The sequence below is a fragment of the Arachis ipaensis genome, chromosome B9 (genome assembly GCF_059453495.1).
Source record: "Arachis ipaensis isolate K30076 ecotype BB chromosome B9, ASM5945349v1, whole genome shotgun sequence".
Taxonomy (NCBI): domain Eukaryota; kingdom Viridiplantae; phylum Streptophyta; class Magnoliopsida; order Fabales; family Fabaceae; genus Arachis; species Arachis ipaensis.
In genome coordinates, this window is record NC_142444.1 from 12,303,697 (window position 1) to 12,328,094 (window position 24,398).

Genomic DNA, 24,398 nt, shown 5'->3' on the forward strand with positions numbered 1-24,398 from the left:
CATCTAACTTGTTGAGTTTAATTAAGAATTAATTATATTTTACCCACTATGGATGCTATTTTGAGTTTTATGCAATTTTATTCATTTTAGGTAGCATTCGGATGGATTTGATGAAGTTTCTACAGAGAAAGAGAAGAAACCAAGGAGATGACCAGCAAATACCGACGCGGACGCATGGCTCACGCGACCGCGCGGAATGGAGGAAATCGCAATGACGCGATCGCGTGCCTGATGCGAACGCGTGGACTGGAATCTGCACAAATGACGCGAACGCGTGACCGACGCGTACGCGTGACATGCGCCACGTGCAGAAAACGCAGAAAAACGTTGGGGGCGATTTCTGGGCTGTTTTGACCCAGTTCTTAGCCCATAAATCACAGATTAGAAGCTGCAGAAGGGACAAATCAAGTGGTCCCCACCCATCAGCTGAAGACTTGTTAATTAATTCGAATTTAAATTCAAATCTTATTTTAGGAAAAGATATTATTTTAATTTTAATTTTAGAAATTTGATTTTTAAATTATTAGGATTAGTTATAAAAGGGATCCCAATAGGTGGTTCCAAAAGAACATTCAACAACATTATTCCATACAAATTGACATTCCATATTCCATGAGCAACTAATCCTCTATTGTTAAGGTTAGGAGCTCTATCTATTGTATGGATTGATAATATTATTTTTCTATTTTATTTCATGTTTTGATTTATATTTCAATAATTGTTTTCGTTTTTTATTTTATGAATTTGGGTGGAACGGAAGTATGACCCATGTTCTATTTGAGTTCTTGTATAACTTGGAAAAGCTCTATACTTGAACAATAGCTTGAAAACATATTATCCTGAATTTCTAATTGTTTGTATTTTAACGGGATACGTGACATATAATTCCTTTATTTTTGGATAATTAGGATTCTTGTGGCATATAAACTAGAATTTGATCATCACCCTCTAATTGGAATTGATTGACCAAGGAATTGGCAGTTGATGAATTTTAGAGGAGACTAGAAAGGTCTAAAGAATTAGGGTCTAGTCACAAATTGTTTGCCATGAATTAAATTTTATATGATTAAAATTAGTTAATAAGAAAAGTCAATCCAAAAAATAGATAACTTTGAAACCTTAATTACTTTCTCAATATTTTATTCCTCACCTATTCACATGTCTGTCTTCAAACTCTTCTTTATTATTTAATGCTTTTGAACTCTCAATTACTCTTTTCTGTTTGTCTAACTAAGCCTATCAAATACTATTGTTGTTTAATCCATCAATCCTCGTGGGATTGACCCTTACTCACGTAAGGTACTTGGTACGACCCGATGCACTTGCCGGTTAGTTTGTGGGTTATAAATACTACACCAAGTTTTTGGCGCCATTACCAGGGATTGACCGTGATTAACAACTATTCGTTGTTTGATTGGTTAAATTAGATAATTTTTTTTATTATATTTTTCTCTATTATCATTAATTTTTATTTTGCATTTTTCTTACGTTATTTTGTTTTTTTCTTTTCTTTACGTTAATTTTTTTTCTTTTCCCTTTCGTTTACGTTTCCCCCCTCCCCTTTATACCGTATTTTTTTTTTACTTTCAAAATATATATATAATTAAATAAAATAGCACTAAAAATTTATTTTTTTTTATTTTTGAATTTAAGTTTGGTGTTACCCAGTTAATTTTATTTTAATTTTTCTGTTTATTTTTTTCTTTAAATTTTCGAATTTTTTTATTTATTTATTTAGTATTTTTATTTTATTATTTTACACAGGTTACCTCACAGGGACTTCTCTGCACTCTGACGTAGAGAGTCCCATTTTTTCTTATTTTCTGCTTGTGTATGCACAGGAATAGAGACAAAGAACATCTCTTAGATTTTGATCCTGAACCTGAAAGAACTTTCAGGCGGCGTTTACAACAAGCAAGACTTTGCAAAGCTGCAGAATCCACTATGGCAAATAATAATGCTAATGCTAATGTGGTAAATTCGAATGGGGATGATCAACAGAAGAGAGTGCCTGGCTCTTATTCTGCCCCTACTGCGGATCTTTATGGAAAAAGCATTGTGGTACCTCCTATAGCTGCAAACAACTTTGAGTTGAAGCCACAATTGGTTACCCTGGTGCAACAAAACTGCCAGTATCATGGACTTCCTCATGAAGATCCAAACCAGTTTATATATGATTTTCTGCAGATTTGCGATACTGTGAAGACAAATGGAGTGAACCCAGAGGTGTACAAACTGATGCTCTCCCTGTTTGCTCTGAGAGATAAAGCAAAGTTATGGCTAGATTCCCAACCAAAGGAGAGTATGAATACTTGGAAAAAGGTTGTTACAGAATTTCTCACTAAATTTTTCCCACCAAAGAAGCTGACTAAGCTTAGATTGGAGGTTCAGACTTTCAGGCAGAAGGAGGGTGAAACTCTTTATGAAGCTTGGGAGAGATACAAGCTACTGACTAGGCAATGCCCTCCGGACATGTTCTCCAAATGGACCCAACTAGATATCTTTTATGAAGGTTTGGGTGAGATGTCCAAGATGAGCCTAGACACTTCTGCAGGCGGTTCACTGCACAAGAAGAAGACACCAGAGGAGACTATTGAGCTTATTGAATTAGTTGCAAGCAACCAATATTTATACTCATCTAACAGGAATCCTGTGAACTCTGAGACCCCTCAGAAGAGAGGCGTGTTGGAAGTAGAAGCTGTTAATGCTCTTCTTGCTCAAAATAAGCTGATATCTCAGCAAATAAATCTACTTACTCAACAGATGGGTGGCATGCAAGTCTCAGCTATCAACACCCAAAATCCACCACAGGAAGTCTCCTATGACATGGCAGGTAACTTCATGCAAAATGATGATTATGATTATGCTCAACCTTCTTCTGAACAGGTGAATTACATGGGGAGTGGTCCTAGAAATCCCAACAATGATCCCTATTCTAAGACATTCAATCAGGGGTGGAGGAATCACCCAAATTTTGGGTGGAGAGATCAACCTCAGAGACCTCAGAACTTCAACAATAGTTCTCAGGGCGGTTTTCAACAAAACAACTATAATAACCGCCAATTTCAGTCTCAGCAACAACAACCACCTCAACAGGAAAATTCTAAATCCCAAGAAGATTCTAAATGGGAGATGATGATGAGTTTCATACAAGAAACCAGAGCCTCCATTAGAAACTTGGAGGTGCAAATGGGTCAAATGAGCAAGCAATTACCTGAAAGGTCTTCAAATACATTCCCTGGTGATACAGTGGTGAACCCAAGAGAAGATTACAAGGTCATTCAATTGAGAAGTGGTAAGGTAGCTGGTTCTGAGACTAAGGTCAATGAAGATCTAGTTGAAAAGGAAGCTCCAGAAGAGAAGAAGGAAGAAGTAGAGCACGCCCCTCCTAAACGTTTAGACAACCCATTTCCTGACTCTCTTGACACTTATCCCACCTTACCAAAGGCCCCTGAATACAAGCCAAAAATGCCATATCCTCAGAGGCTTCAGAAGGCGTCCAAAGAAAAGCAATTCTCTAAATTTTTAGATGTCTTCAAGAAGCTGCAGATTAACATTCCTTTTGCAGAGGCTCTGGAGCAAATGCCTCTCTATGCTAAATTTATGAAAGAGTTGTTGACCCACAAGAGGAATTGGAAGGAGCAAGAAACCGTGGTGTTAACCAAGGAATGCAGTGCTATTATTCAACACACCCTTCCTGAGAAGATGCCAGACCCAGGGAGCTTTGTCATTCCTTGCACCATTGGAGAAGTCGGTATTCAGAGAGCTTTATGTGATCTTGGAGCTAGTATCAATCTCATGCCACTTTCAGTAATGAAAAAGCTTCAAATTGAGGAGGTAAAATTCACTCGTATTTCTCTTCAACTTGCTGATCTTTCTATTAAATTACCTGTGGGTGTGGTTGAAGATTTACTTGTTAAAATAGGACCATTTATTTTCCCTGTTGATTTTGTTATATTAGACATGGAAGAGGAGGTAAAACCCTCTATTATACTTGGTAGACCATTTTTAGCTACAGGTAGAACTCTGATTGATGTGCAAAAGGGTGAATTAACCCTGAGGGTCAATGAAGAACAGGTGGTCCTAAATGTTTTTGAAGCCCTCAAACACCCCAATGATTCTGAGGGGTGTATGAAAATAGATGTTATTGAACCACTTGTTCAAGAAGTACTGGAAACTGAAGTACTTAATGATGTTCTGGATCCTATTTCTGAGTGTGAATTAGTTGAAGTTGACGATTCACCACCCCAAAAGGAGCTGATGAACACGCCAATCAAGGAGGAGAAAGCCCCAAGCTTGAGCTCAAACCCCTACCCCCTTCTCTAAAATATGTGTTCTTGGGTGGAAATGATTCATATCCAGTAATTATTAGCTCTTCTCTGAAGCCTGAAGAGGAAAATGCGCTTGTTTCAGTGCTCAAGAGCCATAAAAACAGCTCTTGGGTGGACCATTAGTGACTTGAAAGGGATTAGTCCAACCAAGTGTATGCACAATATCCTCTTTGAAGATGATGCCAAACCAGTTGTGCAACCACAAAGGAGACTCAATCCAACTATGAAAGAGGTGGTCCAAAAAGAGGTAATAAAATTATGAGAAGCAAGTATTATTTACCCTATTTCTGACAGTCCTTGGGTAAGTCCTGTGCAGGTAGTTCCCAAGAAAGGAGGGATGACAGTGATCAAGAATGAAAAGAATGAGCTTATTCCTACAAGAACAGTCACAGGATAGAGAATATGCATAGATTACAGGAGGCTCAACACTGCTACAAGGAAGGATCATTTCCCCCTCACTTTCATTGATCAGATGCTTGAGAGGTTAGCTGGTCATGCTTTTTATTGTTTTCTAGATGGATATTCTGGATATAATCAAATTACAATGGACCCTCAAGATCAAGAAAAGACAGCATTCACCTGCCCCTTTGGAGTATTTGCCTACAGGAGAATGCCATTTGGACTTTGCAATGCTCAAGCAACTTTTCAGAGGTGTATGCTTTCAATTTTTTTTGATATGGTTAAAAAGTTTATTGAGATATTTATGGATGACTTTTTTTGTTTTTGGTAATTCTTTTGAATCCTGCCTTAAACATTTATTTCTTGTCTTGAAACGGTGTCAAGAATCAAACCTTGTTTTAAATTGGGAAAAATGCCATTTTATGGTTACAGAAGGCATTGTTCTTGGACACCGGATTTCAAGTAAGGGAATTGAGGTTGACAGAGCAAAGGTGGAGGTAATTGAAAAATTACCACCGCCAACTAATGTTAAGGCAATTAGGAGTTTCTTGGGTCATGCAGGATTTTATAAAAGATTTATAAATGATTTTTCTAAAATTGCTAAACCATTGAGCAACCTGTTGGTTGTTGATGTTCCTTTTGTCTTTGATTCTGATTGTCTGCATGCTTTTGAAACTCTGAAAGCAAACCTTACCTCTACTCCCATTATAGCTCCCCCTGACTGGGATTTACCATTTGAATTAATGTGTGATACTAGTGATTTTGCTATAGGAGCTGTTTTAGGACAGAGGCATGGTAAGCTTGTACATGTCATTTATTATGCCAGTCGTGTGTTAAATGATGCTCAAAAAAATTACACAACTACAGAAAAGGAATTACTAGCTGTTGTGTATGATGTTGATAAGTTTAGGTCTTATTTACTTAGTTCTAAGGTTATTGTTTATACTGACCATGCTGCTTTGAAGTACCTTCTAACCAAGCAGGATTCTAAACCAAGATTAATCAGATGGGTGTTGCTCCTTCAGGAGTTTGATATTGAGATAAAAGACAGGAAATGGTCAGAAAATCAAGTAGCTGACCATCTCTCCAGAATTGAGCCTGAAGCAGGAGTGCAACCACCCACAGCTGTAACTGAGACATTTCCGGATGAGCAATTATTCCTTATTCAGCAGGCTCCATGGTTTGCAGACATTGCAAATTATAAGGCCATGAATTTTATCCCAAGGGAGTACAGTAGGCAACAAGTGAAGAAGCTATTGACTGATGCAAAGTACTACATTTGGGAGGAACCATACCTTTTTAAAAGGTGTTCAGATGGAATTATCCGGAGGTGTGTCCCAGATGAAGAAAAATAATAGATTCTTTGGCACTGTCATGGTTCTGAGTATGGAGACCACTTTGGTGGTGAAAGGACAGCTACAAAGGTCCTTCAGAGCGGGTTTTACTGGCCGACTCTCTTCAGATACTCAAGAGCATTTGTAAAGCACTGTGACAGATGTGAAAAAGCCACGAATCTCCCTGCCAACCATGAAATGCCACAGCAGGGGATTCTTGAGGTTGAATTGTTTGATGTGTGCAGTATTGATTTCATGGGACCTTTTCCACCCTCACATTCAAACAACTATATTCTAGTGGCAGTCGACTATGTGTCCAAGTGGGTAGAAGCTGTGGCTTTGCCCACCAATGATGCCAAGGTGGTAATGAGCTTTCTTCAGAGATATATCTTCAGCCGGTTTGGTGTCCCAAAGACACTCATTAGTGATGGAAGAAGTCACTTCTGTAACAGACAGCTGAAATCTCTTCTGCATAGATATGGAGTCCGTCATAAAGTGGCAATCCCCTATCACCCTCAGACAAGTGGACAGGTTGAAGTTTCCAACAGGGAACTTAAGAGAATTTTAGAGAAGACCGTCAATATTTCAAGAAAGGACTGGTCTAGGAAGCTTGATGATGCTTTCTGGGCATACCGGACAGCGTACAAGACTCCTATTGGCATGTCCCCTTATCAGTTGGTCTATGACAAAGCCTGTCACTTGCCAGTCGAACTGGAGCATAAAGCTTACTGGGCAATCAGGTACCTGAACCTTAATTCAGAAGCTGCATGAATTAAGCGAATGCTTCAGTTGAATGAGCTTGATGAATTCAGATACTCAGCCTATGAGAATGTCAAGCTCTATAAGGAGAGAACTAAGCTATTGCATGACAAGAAGATAGCCATCAGAGTCTTTGAGCCAGGACAGAGAGTGCTTCTATACAATTCAAGGCTCAAATTCTTTCCCGGAAAGCTGAAATCCCGGTGGTCAGGACCATTTGTGGTTACTAGAGCTTCACCGTACGGTCATGTGAAAATACAAGAAGAGAATTCTGACAGGAAGTTTACAGTGAATGGCCAGAGGCTGAAGCACTACCTTGGAGGCGAGGTCGATCGACAGAGGTCCACTCATCTACTGAACTAGCAAAACTGACCGTCAAGCTAGTGACGTTAAAGAAGCACTTGTCGGGAGGCAACCCGATAATTTCGTATCCTTAGTTATTTTTCGTAGTAGTAGTTTTCTTACTTGTTTAGTTTTTATTAAGTTCTTACTAATTTTCTGATCATGCAGCTATTTTATCACAGGAACCGAACACCTCAAGCTATTTGAAAAAAAAAAGGGCCACACGACGCGCAAGCGTCATTGACGCGAACGCGTCAATCATGTGTGCGTGAACAATGAAAATTGACAGAGAGTTGCGCGGGAGTGGCGCTGGACTCATGCCTTTCGCACAAACGATCCCACGCAAACGCGTACCCCACGCGTTCACGTCGTTTGTGATTTTCACCATTCACGCGGGCGCGTCACCGACGCGAACGCGTGACCTGCAAATTCGACGTCAAAGAGCGTTTGGACAAAAAGTTGTGCTGGCTTGGGGTAAGAAGTGTGCTAAAAGCACAAAGTTGGTCACGCGGACGCTTGACTGACGCGTTCGCGTCAGTTGCACATATGGCCATCCACGTGAGCGCGTGCATGACGCGAACGCGTCATATGAAAATTTGGCTTCCAAGCCATGCGAACAGAAAGTCACGCGGGCGCGCGGCTGGCTTCGCGCGAATCGCACAAAATCCAATGACGCGATCGCGTGCCTGACTAACGCGTCATTATGAAGAATGCGCGACATACGCGATCGCGTGCCGTACGCAAACGCGTCGTTTGTGCCGCCCAGTTTTCTTTTTCTCTCTCTCTCCCAATCCCTATTCTCGCTTATTCTTTTATCCTCTACTTTTTCTTTCATCTTAATAATTGTCTCTTCTATTTTCAGTTCTTATTTGCTTGAGGACAAGCAAACCTTTAAGTTTGGTGTTGACGCTTCGCGTAAAGGTTTTCTGTTTATTCTTATAGCACCAAAAGGGAGGCGAATCATCTTCACTGAGGAGCACAACCTGAAGAATAAAACGACCGCTAGGATAACTAAGGTGGTTGAGTTCCTTTCATTTTTTATTCCTCCCCTCTTTTGTTTATGTTATGTTCCGGCTTTCTGCTATTTTGCTTTGTTTGTTGCATGATCCTTTATTAGTTAGAATCCTAGGACTAGTTTAGTTCTCCCTATTGCTTTAATTCTGAAAAGATCTCATATATTACTCACTGAGCTTAAATTCAAATAAAAAATACAGGAGTAATATATTTCATGAGAAAGTGGGTCTATATTGAAGAATAGTCTTATTTACTTAAATGTGGTGGTATTTTCTGTGATTCTGAATGAATACTTGAACAGTGCATATTTTTTATAGTGAAGTTTATGAATGTTAAAATTGTTGGCTCTTGAAAGAATGATGAAAAAGAGAAATGTTATTGATAATCTGAAAAACCATAAAATTGATTCTTGAAGCAAGAAAAAACAGTGAAAAACACAAAGCTTGCGAAAAAAAAGAGAAAAATAATAAAAAAAGCAAGCAAAAAAATCCAATAACCCTTTAAACTAAAAGGCAAAGGGTAAAAAGGATCCAAGACTTTGAGCAGTAATGGATAGGAGGGTCCAAAGGAATAAAATTCTGGTCTAAGCGGCTAAATCAAGCTGTTCCTAACCATGTGCTTGTGGCGTGAAGGTGTCAAGTGAAAAGCTTGAGATTGAGCGGTTAAAGTCGTGGTCCAAAGCAAAAAGAATGTGCTTAAGAACTCTGGGCACCTCTAACTGGGGACTCTAGCAAAGCTGAGTCACAATCTGAAAAGGTTCACCCAATTATGTGTCTATGGCATTTATGTATCCGGTGGTAATACTGGAAAATAAAATACTTAGGGTCATGGCCAAGACTCATAAAGTAGCTGTGTTCAAGAATCAACATACTGAACTAGGAGAATCAATAACACTATCTGGATTCTGAATTCCTATGGATGCCAATCATTCTGAACTTCAAAGGATAAAGTGAGATGCCAAAACTATTCAGGATTGCAGTTGTAAACCCCACTATAAGAAGAGACATGAGCTTAATCGAACTCTCATTCTCATGCAAATTCACATCCTAAGCTTATATTAGTTTTTGGTTGCTTGAGGACAAGCAACAGTTTAAGTTTGGTGTTGTGATGCGTGAGCATCTTTCCTATCTTTTCCTAGTGAATTTGAATCTAACTTGTTGAGTTTAATTAAGAATTAATTATATTTTACCCACTATGGATGCTATTTTGAGTTTTATGCAATTTTATTCATTTTAGGTAGCATTCGGATGGATTTGATGAAGTTTCTACAGAGAAAGAGAAGAAACCAAGGAGATGACCAGCGAATACCGACGCGGACGCATGGCTCACGCGACCGCGCGGAATGGAGAAAATTGCAATGACGCGATCGCGTGCCTGACGCGAACGCGTGGACTGGAATTTGCACAAATGACGCGAACGCATGACCGACGCGTATGCGTGACATGCGCCACGTGCAGAAAACACAGAAAAACGCTGGGGGCGATTTCTGGGCTGTTTTGACCCAGTTCTTAGCCCATAAATCACAGATTAGAAGCTGCAGAAGGGACAAATCAAGTGGTCCCCACCCATCAGCTGAAGACTTGTTAATTAATTCGAATTTAAATTCAAATCTTATTTTAGGAAAAGAGATTATTTTAATTTTAATTTTAGAAATTTAATTTTTAAATTATTAGGATTAGTTATAAAAGGGATCCCAATAGGGTGGTTTCAAAAGAACATTCAACAACATTATTCCATACAAATTTACATTCCATATTCCATGAGCAACTAATCCTCCATTGTTAAGGTTAGGAGCTTTGTCTATTGTATGGATTGGTAATATTATTTTTTTATTTTAATTCATGTTTTGATTTATATTTCAATAATTATTTTCGTTCTTTATTTTATGAATTTGGGTGGAACGGAAGTATGACCCATGTTCTATTTGACTTCTTGTATAACTTGGAAAAGCTCTATACTTGACAATAGCTTGAAAACATATTATCCTGAATTTCTAATTGTTTGTATTTAACAGGATACGTGACATATAATTTCTTTATTTTTGGATAATTAGGATTCTTGTGGCATATAAACTAGAATTTGATCATCACCCTCTAATTGGAATTGATTGACCAAGGAATTGGCAGTTGATGAATTTTAGAGGAGACTAGAAAGGTCTAAGGAATTAGGGTCTAGCCACAAATAGTTTGCCATGAATTAAATTTTACATGATTAAAATTAGTTAATAAGAAAAGTCAATCCAGAAAATAGATAACTCTGAAGCCTTAACTGCTTTCTCAATATTTTATTCCTCACGTATTCACCTGTCTGTCTTCAAACTCTTCTTTATTGTTTAATGCTTTTGAACTCTCAATTACTCTTTTTTGTTTGTCTAACTAAGCCTATCAAATACTATTGTTGCTTAATCCATCAATTCTCGTGGGATCGACCCTTACTCACGTAAGGTATTACTTGGTACGACCCGGTGCACTTGCCGGTTAGTTTGTGGGTTATAAATACCGCACCACATACACCGAAAATTTTTAAACAATACACTCAAATATCTTCGTGTTACACCTAAATTTGCTGTAAATACAGAAAAATATTTCCTCTAATGCTATATATTTTCTTCTTCTTTTTTATTTTTTTCCTTCTTTTAGTTGAATGAATGTAAGTTCACAATCTTCCAAGTAATTTTGCAGCATTATGTATTTTTTTTCTTATTTATTTGATTTTTTTATTTTTAATCTTATTAAGAGAGTAAAAGAAGAAGAAACTTAAGAAGGTAAAACAAAAAAGAAAAGATAAATAAAAAAAAGAAGAAAAAGATGGTGATGATGATGAAAAAAAAAAAAGAAGTAGCAGAAGATGAGGAAAAGGAAGAGAAAAAGTTTTGAATTATGCAGAACTTATCAACACACATATACCGAAAATTCTTAAACAATACACTCAAATATCTTTGTATTACACCCAAATTTGTTACAAATAAAGAAAAATGGTTCTTTTAATGCTGCATTTTTTCTTCATTTTTTCCTTATTTCTTTCTTTCTTTTAGTTGAATCATGAATGAATGTAAGTTTATCCTCTTCCAAGTAATTTTGCAGCATTATGTGTTTGTTCTTCTTCTTTGTTTGATTTTTTTGTTTTTATTCTTGTTAAGAGAGCAAAACATAAAGAAACTTGAGAAGGTAAAATAAAAAGAAAAAGATGAATAAGAAAAAAAAAGAAAAAGAAAAAGTAGCAGAAGATGAGGAGGAGGAAGATAAAGAGTTTTGAATTATGCAGAACTTATCAGCACATATACACCGAAAATTCTTAAACAATACACTTAAATATCTTCGTGTTACACCCAAATTTGTTGCAAATACAGAAAAATATTTCCTCTAATGCTGTATTTTTCTTCTTCTTTTTTTCCTTATTTCTTTCTTTCTTTTAGTTAAATGAATGTAAGTTCATCATCTTCCAAGTAATTTTGTACCATTATGTGTTTCTTCTTCTTCTTTGTTTGATTTGTTTTGTTTTTATTTTTGTTAAGAGAGTAAAACAAGAAGAAACTTGAGAAGATAAAACAAGAAAAAAAGGATGAATAAGAAAAAAAAAAGATGATAATGATGATTAAAAAGAAGAAGAAGCAGCAGAAGATGAGAAGGAGGGAAAAGAAGAGTTTTGAATTATGCTGAACTTATCAGCACACATACACCGAAAATTCTTAAACAATATACTCAAATATCTTCGTGTTACACCGAAATTTACTGCAAATACAGAAAAATATTTTCTTTAATGCAGAACTTTTACATTACATTCAATTTAAACTATCAACGATGAACAACAATTTTCACAAACAAAAATAAAATTATTCATCTGCAAAATCATAAACTACTAACTAAAATATTAACTAGAATCGAATCACACTTCAGCCACTTGATTAGATTCAAAACAATAATCAACTTCGTTTTGGTTCAATTGACAAATTGAACTTAAATTATTCATTATCTTCAACAACGAAATAACTGTTCAAAATTGATTTTAGAGCTTGATTTAAAAAACGTAGAGAACGACCGAAGAGAAACGCAGAGATGGAAGAGAACGTAGATCGAAAACATTGAAAAAATTCGAAAACGAAAACAAAATTTTTTTCGAAAAAGACAGTTATATATTCGCACGTTGATTGAAAAGTTAATTAAATTAAGAGGCGCGTAAGGTGAATTAGGGTAAAATGACTTGTAGGTAGAGAATAATTATTTAAAAAAACATATCACGCTGTTTGTCCAAAAACATACCATGGAGCATTATTCAAGAAAAACGTTTCTCTAAAATAAAGACTTCCTTTTAATTTGATTTAAAAAAAAATGTTTCGTAAAGCCATGTTGTTATGGATAAAATATTGTCTTCTCCTAAACTCAAAAGGCAATGTGAAAATCTAATGGAGTTAACATCATCTTTAACAGAAGATTATATTAACAGGAATACACTCAGCAAAGTATTTAAGAACACTAGAATAAGACCCGCACGATGTGCGGGACGGTAAATTAATGATAGTATATAATAAATATTAAAAATTATTTTATTTTGTAGAATTAAATTAAATATATAAATTAAATTTAAATTTAAAAATTTTATTTAAAATAATTTGTAGTATAAAAGATTTGGATATTAGAATTATATGTACAAAATAATATTTTTATTTGGTGGTTTGATTTTTGCATTTGTTAGTTGATGAACTTAATCTTCTTATGTTGTGTTCGTCCTTTTTTTTATTTATTGGTTGTTGTTAGAGTTGTTACTTTCTTCTTTCTGTAATAGGTTCAGGCATGTTTTTGAGTTATATGCACTTTTTATTGTGTTGTTTGTTCTATCTTTGCAAGTATGTTCTTCTTCTGAAGATGTGTCTTGAATTTGTATGATTTTCTTTCTCCTTAATCTCTTGATGGGTATGTGATCTTCGTCTGATGATATTAGTGTTGGCGAAGTTGGTTCTTATAATCAATGAATAATTTAAATTAAAAAAAATGATGTCTAAAATAAGTGATTTTTTTAATATTACCTGTTTTATTGTTGTAATGGGTGTTGTGATTCAGTATTTTTTGATAAAACAAATGTCTTGATAACAGTGTATTGTTGAGAACTTTATTTAAGATTAAAATCATTTACATTGACTTCAAATATAAGTGAGGTTGCAAAAATTTTTTAATTGGGGTGGTACTTTTCTGGAGTGCCATTAGATTTGAAACCGTTGTACCTAACAATTTTTTTTGTTTCGCCATCAAATAGTACAAAAGTTGTTGTACCACTTTGTTCAGAAACCTTTAATTGAATTTTGAACCTAAAATAAGTATTGGGTTAGTAACTAATAATTTGATAGATAGGATTATGAAAAGCATAAAGAGTTACCGTATTGTTGGATATTATGGTGTTTTATTACATGTGCTACAAACGTAGTTATCTCTTTTTTCATATGCTTTCTTCTTACACTTTTCACATTCAACATATAGTTATCTCCATTGAGTAAGTTTGAGATGTAGTATAGTTTGAACATAAATTTTTTGTACTAAATTTGATGTTATTTGAAGGAATAGTGATAAGAGACTTATATAAGTAGTTCAAATAGTATGAAATTTGAATATTTGTAACGTAAAATTTATTATGATTAATAATATTATTATGACATTTGTAATATGAATGTTTATTACATTGAATGAGTTATTTATGGAAATTAATAAATTAATTATTGGGGCTATAAATTTATTGTATTGTTTATAACGGTAATATATAATAAATATAGGGATATGGATTTAATGTCGTTGTAAGTTACAAATTTAGTTAGATACTATTAATTTCTAATTTGGTTGTATTGTTTTTTGTATATTTTATTTTTTTTTTTGCTGATTTAGAAATAATAGTTGATTTGACAAAAATTGAGTGGTTGATTCTAAAATTTTGCTAAGTAAGCAATGTTGTTGACATGACATTAGTAAGAAGAGAAAGATGTTTTAAAAATAATATGAGTAAAACCTATCCATCTACTTTTATATATTAAGAATAGAAGCTTGGATATTTTTGTTACTTTTGCTTGATATGTACTAAAAATGACAAAGCAAAAAAGAAAGACTAAAATAGGACAAATAAATGGAGAATAGTTAGTCTTCGAAAGTTCCACAATTGATTAAAAAAATATCAATATTCAACAGAGCTAGTCAAATACTCTTTCTAGCTTTAAAAAAATATCTTTTTAATTTAACAGTAACATTACAAAATTACTAAAAATCTAGCACTATAGAAGTGTTTTCTTTTTCGCTGTATTGATAGAATTACTGTACTATGTTAAAAAATTAAAAATAATTGAACAAAAAAATCAATATCACTTGATAATTCTCAAATGAGATATATTTTTATGTGCTGATTTCTAATTTTAGCTGCAGATTGGTATGATTACTCCATTCTACTTTAGAATTTATTTTTTTTATTTTTTTTGAAAAAAAAGAAAAAGATGTAAAAGCTTGATTTGAGAGGGAATTAGTTATATGCACTTCATACCAAATGGTGTAAAATATGAATAAAATCATGGTTGTAAAACTCTGAATTTGACACTAATACTCTCTTGAGTTTTCAATTTTAGATTATCAACAAATAAATAGGGCTACTGAAAATGATATTGAATAATAGAACGAGAAGAGTAAACGGCAAAGTTGAAAATTTTTAGGAAGATATCTGGGACGAATTTTCTACATTGGGAGTGCCGAATAGTGACGTTGGTCTGAGACCCAGAATCTAGCTCCAGCAGGAACCGCAATAGGAGGAATGGAGTTTGCCCTGTTTCTGCAATTTATGCAATGCGGCTTCGCCAGGATGGACATCGCGATTGACAATTTGTTTTGAGGGAAAAACAATGGCTCATGGGACCGGAAGAGTATGGAGGAAATAGGATCTTGGTACAGAAGAGGTGCCAAGAGGAAGAGGATTTCGAGAAGTATGAGAAAAGTTATTTTTTGTGTTTTTTTTTATTTGAAAAATAAAAGTTGATTTGGCAAGATTTGAGTGGTGGATTCTAAAATTTTGCCAAGTAAACGATAGTGCTAACATGGAGTTAGTAGGAGAAGAGAAATAACTTAGAAGTAATGTGGGTAAACCTATGTACCTACTTTTGATTACATGTGCTACAAACGTAGTTATCTCTTTTTTCATATGCTTTCTTTTTACACTTCTCACATTCAACATATAGTTATCTCCATTGAGTAAGTTTGAGATATTGTGTAGTTCGGACATAAATTTTTTGTGCTAAATTTGATGTTATTTGAAGAAATAGTGATAAGAGACTTATATAAGTAGTTCAAATAGTATGAAATTTGAATATTTGTAACGTAAAATTTATTATGATTAATAATATTATTATGACATTTGTAATATGAATGTTTATTACATTGAATGAGTTATTTATAGAAATTAATAAATTAATTATTGGAGTTATAAATTTATTGTATTGTTTATAACGATAAGATATAATAAATATAGGAATATGGATTTAATGTCGTTGTAAGTTACAAATGTGGTTAGATACTATTAATTTCTAATTATTGTCGTTGGTATTATTGTATTGTTTTTTGTATATTTTATTTTTTTTTTGCTGATTTAGAAATAATAGTTGATTTGGCAAAAATTGAGTGGTTGATTCTAAAATTTTGCTAAGTAAGCAATGTTGTTGACATGACATTAGTAAGAGGAGAAAGATGTTTTAAAAATAATATGAGTAAAACATATCCATCTACTTTTATATATTAAGAATAGAAGCTTGGATATTTTTGTTACTTTTGCTTGATATGTACTAAGAATGAAAAAGCAAAAAAGAAAGACAAAAATAGGACAAATAAATGGAGAATAGTTAGTCTTCGGAAGTTCCACGATTGATTAAAAAAATGTCAATATTCAACGGAGCTAGTCAAATACTCTCTCTAGCTTTAAAAAAATATCTTTTTAATTTAACAGTAACATTACAAAATTACTAAAAATTTAGCACTATAGAAGTGTTTTCTTTTTCGCTATATTGATAGGATTACTGTACTATGTTAAAAAATTAAAAATAATTGAACAAAAAAATCAATATCACTTGATAATTCTCAAATGAGATATATTTTTATGTGGTGGTTTCTAATTTTAGCTGCAGATTGGTATGATTACTTCATTCTATTTTAGAATTTATTTTTTCTATTTTTTTTGAAAAAAAGAAAAAGCTGTAAAAGCTTGATTTGAGAGGGAATTAGTTATATGCACTTCATGCCAAATGGTGTAAAATATGAATAAAATCATGGTTGTAAAACTCTGAATTTGACTTTAATACTCTCTTGAGTTTTTAATTTTAGATTATCAACAAATAAATAGGCTATTGAAAATGATATTGAATAACAGAATGAGAAGAGTAAACGGCAAAGTTGAAAATCTTTAAGAAGATACATGGGACGAATTTCTTACATTGGCGGTACCGAATAGTGACGTTGGTCTGAGACCCAGAATCTAGCTCCAGCAGGAACCGCAATAGGAGGAATGGAGTTTGCCCTGATTCTGCAATTTATGCAATGCGGCTCCGCTGGGGATGGAGATCGCGATAGACAATTTGTTTTGAGGGAAAAACAATGGCTCATGGGACCGGAAGAGGATGGAGGAAATAAGATCTTGGTACAGAAGAGGTGCCAAAAGGAAGAGGGTTTCGAGAAGTATGAGAAAAGTTATTTTTTGTGTTTTTTTCTTATTTGAAAAATAAAAGTTGATTTGCCAAGATTTGAGTGGTGGATTCTAAAATTTTGCCAAGTAAGCGATAGTGCTGACATGGCGTTAGTAGGAGAAGAGAAATAACTTAGAAGTAATGTGGGTAAACCTATGTACATACTTTTGATTACATGTGCTACAAACGTCGTTATCTCTTTTTTCATATGCTTTCTTCTTACACTTTTCACATTCAACATATAGTTATCTCCCTTAAGTAAGTTTGAGATGTTGTGTAGTTCGGACATAAATTTTTGTGTTAAATTTGTTGTTATTTGAAGGAATAGTGATAAGAGATTTATATAACTAGTTCAAATAATATGGAATTTGAATATTTGTAACGTAAAATTTATTATGATTAATAATATTATTATGATATTTGTAATATGAATGTTTATTACATTGAATGAGTTATTTATAGAAATTAATAAATTAATTATTGGGGTGATAAATTTATTGTATTGTTTATAATGGTAAGATATAATAAATATAGGGATATGGATTTAATGTCGTTGTAAGTTACAAATTTGGTTAAATACTATTAATTTCTAATTATTGTCGTTGGTATTATTGTATTGTTTTTTGTATATTTTACTTTTTTTGCTGATTTAGAAATAATAGTTGATTTGGCAAAAATTGAGTGGTTGATTCTAAAATTTTACTAAGTAAGCAATGTTGTTGACATGACATTAGTAAGAAGAGAAAGATGTTTTAAAAATAATATGAGTAAAACCTATCCATCTACTTTTATATATTAAGAATAGAAGCTTGGATATTTTTGTTACTTTTGCTTGATATGTACTAAAAATGACAAAGTAAAAAAGAAAGACTAAAATAGGACAAATAAATGGAGAATAGTTAGTCTTCTGAAGTTCCACAATTGATTAAAAAAATGTCAATATTCAACAGAGCTAGTCAAATACTCTCCCTAACTTTTAAAAAAATATCTTTTTAATTAAATAGTAACATTACAAAATTACTAAAAATCTAGCACTATAGAAGTGTTTTCTTTTTTGCTGTATTGATAGGATTACTGTACTATGATAAAAAATTAAAAATAATTGAACAAAAAAATTAATATCACTTGATAATTCTCAAATGAGATATATTTTTTTGTGGTGGTTTCTAATTTTAGCTGCAGATTGATATAATTACTCCATTCTACTTTAGAATTTATTTTTTCTATTTTTTTTTTTGAAAAAAAGAAAAAGCTGTGAAAGCTTGATTTGAGAGGGAATTAGTTATATGCACTTCATGCCAAATGGTGTAAAATATGAATAAAATCATGGTTGTAAAACTCTGAATTTGACTCTAATACTCTCTTGAGTTTTTAATTTTAGATTATCAACAAATAATAGGGCTATTGAAAATGATATTGAATAACAGAATAAGAAGAGTAAATGGCAAAGTTGAAAATCTTTAGGAAGATACCTGGGACGAATTTTCTATGTTGGCAGCGCCGAATAGTGACGTTGGTCTGAGACACAGAATCTAACTCCAGCAGGAACCGCAATAGAAGGAATGGAGTTTGCCATGTTTCTGCAATTTATGCAATGCGGCTCCGCTGGGATGAACATCGCGATGGACAATTTGTTTTGAGGAAAAAACAATGGCTCATGGGACCGGAAGAGGATGGAGGAAATAGGATCTTGGTACAGAAGAGGTGCCAAGAGGAAGAGGATTTCGAGAAGTATGAGAAAAGTTGTTTTTTGTGTTTTTTTTTTTATTTGAAAAATAAAAGTTGATTTGGCAAGATTTGAGTGGTAGATTCTAAAATTTTGTCAAGTAAACGATCGTGCTGATATGGCGTTAGTAGGAGAAGAGAAATAACTTAGAAGTAATGTGGGTAAATCTATGTACCTACTTTTATATATTAAGAATGGACTTGATTAAGAATAGATTAGTCAAAAGACTTACAACAATATGCCAACATATTAACCAATGTTGATGCCTTACTTGTAACTGAAACATGGATCATTTTTCCCTTTCACCAATTTTAGCCCTACTCAACACTCCATAAAGCATCTACTATGTTTGCAAATCAGTGTGTTTTCTGTCATATCAGAACCAAAGGGCAAAAGCAACTGGAAAGTTTTGCTATAGAACAAACGAAAACACACACACATATATACTAAACACCAAATGGAAGAAAATGAAACTACACGTTCATACACCAAATGGACGAAAATGAAACTACACATTCATTCACGAGCAAGAACAATCACTTGTTTTCCAACATTGCGACCACTAAAAAGGCCAATCAAAGCCGGAGGAGCCTTTTCAAGGCCCTCGACTATGTCTTCTACATACACAATCTTCCCTTCTTTGATTTTCGGCACGACGTACTCCAAGAACTTGGGATACAACTGATAGTAATCGGCAACACCAAAGCCTTGGATACGAATCCGTTTGAATATAAGATTCGCCAGATTTGTTACACCATCAGGTTGAGCAAGATTGTACTGCGAGACCATTCCACATACGACTATTCGGCCATGGACTCTCATATTTAGCAGCACGGCATCAAGTGTCTTCCCCCCAACATTCTCAAAGTAAATGTCAATGCCTTCGGGGAAGTACCTGATTTGTAAAATGATAAGAGCCAATATTCACTAGTATGTAGTTATAAAAAGGAAACTTAACTCCATGGCAGTACAAATTTTTATATCACAAACCTTTTCAATGCAGCATTGAGGTCTGGCTCTTCTTTGTAGTTAAAAGCATCGTCAAATCCTAATTTATTCTTCAATAAATCCACCTGGTTGTAAAAAGACAAGCACTCAGGTAAAAGAATAACTAGGTAACTTTTCTTTGTGAGCAAATTTAAAATGAGTGGATTTCAGGTATTGCCAATCAAATGCTTCATAACATCATAAGTGAGGGGTTGGATGCTTAATGGGATTATGTGCAAGATGTTCATTTGACCAAGATGAATTAATGTACTTGATGTCTTGGGAGTGTCAACACAAGTCAAAGTTATCAAATACAACAGTTCACCTAATTCAACTCATAAGAGTCTATTGATTCACACGTAAATTTGACATAATAAGGACCTAAACTTGTAGGAAATTTAACACTAGAGTTTGATAACCTTGAGATATATAGTCACTTACAAAAGCTTGGAAATTGGCAACAGTTTTTTGTATGATAATCATGCTATTACAAAAATAGCACAATAACCCAAATTAGTTCCTAAAGATAATTTAGTCAACTACTGTAGTCCCCACCCTTTTACTTTGTTAAACAAATCAGTCCAAATCTGTCAGTAAAGTCAACGTTTGGGATTTGGTAATTAAAATTTGTTGGGAGACAAAAAATTCCGTGGAGGCTTATTTGGAATATTACTTTACAAAACAAAAGTACTTAGAATAGAATAAATATGGAGAATAAGGGTCATTTACCACATACCAAGAGATATATATATAACAAGAGAAATAAGATGAATACCTTGTCTTTACTTCCAGCACTTCCAACGACATAACAACCGGTGAATTTAGCAAATTGACCAACAAGTTGACCAACTGCACCAGAGGCTGCAGAAACAAACACTCTGTCTCCTTTCTTAGGAAGTCCAACTTCAAAGAAACCAGCATAGGCAGTCATTCCTGGAATACCTGCATTCATTGAGTCAAAATTAATGAATGTCTAAACAAACAATAATCCAAAGTATAAGCAAGTTACATCCATAATCTTGCAAAATAACCGGTCTGGTTTTAGAACCTTGAAAACTAATCATTCAAATATCATTTCCTCATGTATATGTACAAATTTTGTAAGGAAGGACAAATGTATCACCATTTCCGAATAATACTTACAAACAAATGATTCATTTATTGCATGAAACCAAAATAGAGTTGCAGTTGAGAATTATACCGACATCAAGTGCTTATTTCACCAAGAATCAATAAGACCTCAAGTTGTTGAAAAAACATACCAAGAATTCCAATATAGTACGAAAGTGGAACATCGGTGTGCTCGATTTTGAAAAGAATTTGAGATGATGGGACCAAACTGTGCTCCTCCCATTTAGTAAACCCCCACACCAAATCACCCTTCTTGTAATCTGGGTGTCCAGATTCCAGGACTTTAGCCACACCATATCCAGTTAATGGCTGAAATAATGAAACAGTTATTGAAATAGAATCATCAACACAGCAGACTGCTACATGCATGGCTTCTTAGATCAAACTGCAAAACCGATCATTGGGAGTTTCGCAAAGTACAAACACCATTAAACCATTTTTCATTTCTACATTCTTCCAAACCAAAAGTTATAGATTGATTCTTTTTTACCCATTGTTTCCCATGTTGTTTGAAAAGCATCCTGCTATAAGGTAAATTGAGGCTTTCTACGTTGAAGATTATAATCAATAATGAATTTCTAAATTGAAATTTCTCAATTCTGCATTCCCATGGTACAACAATTATACAGAATACTAAAAGTACTATTTAATTCAATTGGATTGAGTGTACTGTCTAATATCAAGAAGAACACAATAGCTACAAAGTTCCATGATTATAAGGAAAACTAACACATTTGACTTCCTAACAAACACATGCTGTTTGAATTTTATCCTAATCCTAATGCTGTTTCCACGGGGTATCCCATTTTTCTAAAAGATGGTCGAGACAGTTAGTAAAATCAAACTCATATTCCACAAGAACACAAGTTCAATTCGTGCCGCAAATTTGAGGACTATTTTGGCGTATGATCTAAAAGTAACTCTATAAGTGCTCAAAGAACCTAGAGGTATATCATCACCACTCACTATTAACTATAATGCTCAAAATACTTGAGTTCCACATCCTTACCTTTTTTTACTACCAATCCCTCTTGCTTGTCAATTAATTATAGTATCTGGTTCTGTCCTGCTATAGTACCTTTTTCAAAAATTATGGTTGATTTCCCCTTCTTTTCATTCTCTTTCTCTTTCTTTCACAATTTTATTTCCAATTTTATTTTATGACAACAATGTTGTCAAGAAGATAAATAAATTATTGATCATGCTAAATGTACCAGCCACCAAATTAGCCATATGGAATGCATGCTGAAATAAAAAAGATACATTAAAAATGTGTATCATTATATTTTACATACTGACTGATTTTTTTTGTATGCACGTATCATTTTTTATAAATTATGAAATAAATTGTAAAAAATCACACTTTACCATTTAAAATAAAATTCAAAATGTAAAGGATGTAAATCATTCTTCTAACTTTAAACATGTGACAAAAACTTTTTTTTTTCTGGTTTTGCAAAACCCAATTACTCTCAACCTCCTAAGTTAATAGCTCAGGTGAACATTCAGCACTAATCTAATAATATCATAAAAAAAATTGGCAGCTAATAATCCGACACAACTCTCAATTTTACCATCAATTTCTGATTTTTGGATCTCAATTAATATTCAAATGATTAATGCATGACAATAAAAAATCAGCTCAGTTAAATGGTGAAATTTGTCCCCTAAATTGGTGACGAAATTTTTTTTTTTTAAATTAAATTCGTCTCTCAAAAATTAAGATGACTAAAAATTTTTTAAAAATAAATTTAATTAAAAAAATCTTTTGAATACTAATTTAAAGAATGAAAAATCTTTTGAATAATAATTTAATCATTTACTCCTCAAAATTATATAAAATTGTAGATGTTAAAGTTGAATGAGATAATCTGTTTTTTTTTTTTTTTTCCATTAAACAGAAATTTCGAAGCAAAAAAGAAATTAAAACTAAAAAACTTACAGAGCCAGGGGAATATGTACCGAAGCCTTCGAGGCCTTCTATCTTGCTCATGAGCATTTGCATATACGGATCACATGAGAGGTAGAGGTTCTTGAGAAGGACCTCGTTGGAACCTTCCGGAAGGTTCAGTGAGATGGTGCCTTCAACTATGTCCATGTCTGATTCCTTAGGGAAACCAGTTGCATAATCCTTCAGAACCACTTGCTTGTTCTTCACTTCCGCCATTCTTACGTTCTTGTTGCTCTGTTTCTCAGATCAATATTCAGTGTGTGTTTTTATTTTATTGTTAGACTCAGTGTGTGTATTTCGTTGCAGAATTGAGGTGCCAGCTTCAGCTAAAATTTATAGGAGAACCACTGCATGTTTTTTTTTACAACCTCCAATCCGATTAATAAAAAAGTAATCGGCAGCGAAATTCCGTTTAAAATCCTGCCAATTAATTGATCACTTGACCAACCAACTTGAATTGGTTCACTGCATGTTACTCTGCTCCAAAATGTTTCATTCTTTTTCTTTTTTGTTTTTTTGGTTTTTATACATCATTCTTTTTATTTAAAATTTTGTATATAAAAAATAAATGGTGTAAATTTGTTTTTTCCTTTGAAAAAAATGCCTTTTGTAAGAAAAAAATTAAGCATATATACCATCAAATGCAATTACTAATGGTTTTAGTTTTTATTTATCATTTTATTGAAAGAATGTTTTCTATAGTAACGTGGGAAAAGTATAGGGTACTAATATACTATTTATCAATTTATTATTAATAATAATTAATTATTATATTTTAAACACATGTATAAAGAGACACATCTAAAAAATATATTTATAAAGATATTTTTATTAGATATGGTCATAAAAAAATATTTTTATTAGAAACATCTACAAAGATACTTCTATTAAATACCATTATAAATCAGAATTGACAAAAATGATAAGTAACGGGATTGATTAATGTATAACTCAAATTTTTTACCTCATTAATTACGAAATGATGACTTGTTTTCTTTTGAATCCCTGGAATATTCAGGTGGTTAGGATGACTTGTTTTCTTTTAAATCACGGAAATAACCAGGTGGTTTGATCCAGGGGTGGCAATCGAAGTAGAACTGGACAGATTTTTGCTTTATTCGATTTGATCCTGTTTTATAATAATTTGTATAGAATTTATTTTATTTTTATTTATAAATTGTAAAAAGTTAAATTTTAAGACGTTTTTACAAATATCCGTGTGTCTCTAATTATTCTATTCCTATTCGCCTTCTATAATTATTAAAATTTAATAAATAAAATTAAATTTTAAAATTTATATAATTATCATCATATACATAATATAAATTAAAATAAAAATTTAAATATAATATAATATTATTTATTTATTTTATTAATTATTATATATATATATATATAGTGTAACGGATATTACCTAAATCTACTAAAATCTATTCCGAACAAGAAAAAGTGGGGTAAATACCTACAAATTTGAGTAATGTTATCATTTTTAATTAAACCTATTTGTATATTAAAAAATTTATTAGGTGTATAATTTTGTAACCACAATGATTTGATGAAATTAGCTAACATATGTCTTAAAAATATAAATTAAAATTATAAATAATAAAAATATAAAAATATATTATTTTAATAAATATATAATAATATATCAAAATTTAAATTTTATATTTTTTATAATTTTTTAATTAATAATTTTATTATGTATTCTAAAATTATATGTTAATTAAAT

At 33.0% G+C, this 24,398-nt stretch overlaps 1 protein-coding gene across 1 annotated transcript; it reads right to left on the minus strand.

Moving 5' to 3' along the window:
* Positions 1-18,776: 18,776 nt before the first annotated feature.
* On the minus strand, positions 18,777-23,150 carry LOC107617220 (2-alkenal reductase (NADP(+)-dependent)). The gene is made up of 5 exons (XM_088499512.1): positions 22,658-23,150; positions 20,847-21,024; positions 20,360-20,526; positions 19,588-19,670; positions 18,777-19,492 (listed from the first exon to the last, which is right to left on the minus strand). The coding sequence occupies exons 1-5, from the start codon at positions 22,880-22,882 to the stop codon at positions 19,114-19,116; spliced, it is 1,032 nt and encodes a 343-aa protein (XP_088355638.1). The 5' UTR covers positions 22,883-23,150; the 3' UTR covers positions 18,777-19,113.
* Between the last annotated feature and the right edge of the window lie 1,248 nt (positions 23,151-24,398).

Coding starts and splice junctions, on each gene's coding strand:
- LOC107617220 (XM_088499512.1), bottom strand. CDS start 22,882: ATGGCGGAAGTGAAGAACAAGCAAGTGGTTCTGAAGGATTATGCAACT. Junction 21,025..22,657: donor GTACATATTCCCCTGGCTCT/GTAAGTTTTTTA, acceptor TCATTATTTCAG/CCATTAACTGGATATGGTGT. Junction 19,671..20,359: donor GTGCTGGAAGTAAAGACAAG/GTATTCATCTTA, acceptor TTTTACAACCAG/GTGGATTTATTGAAGAATAA.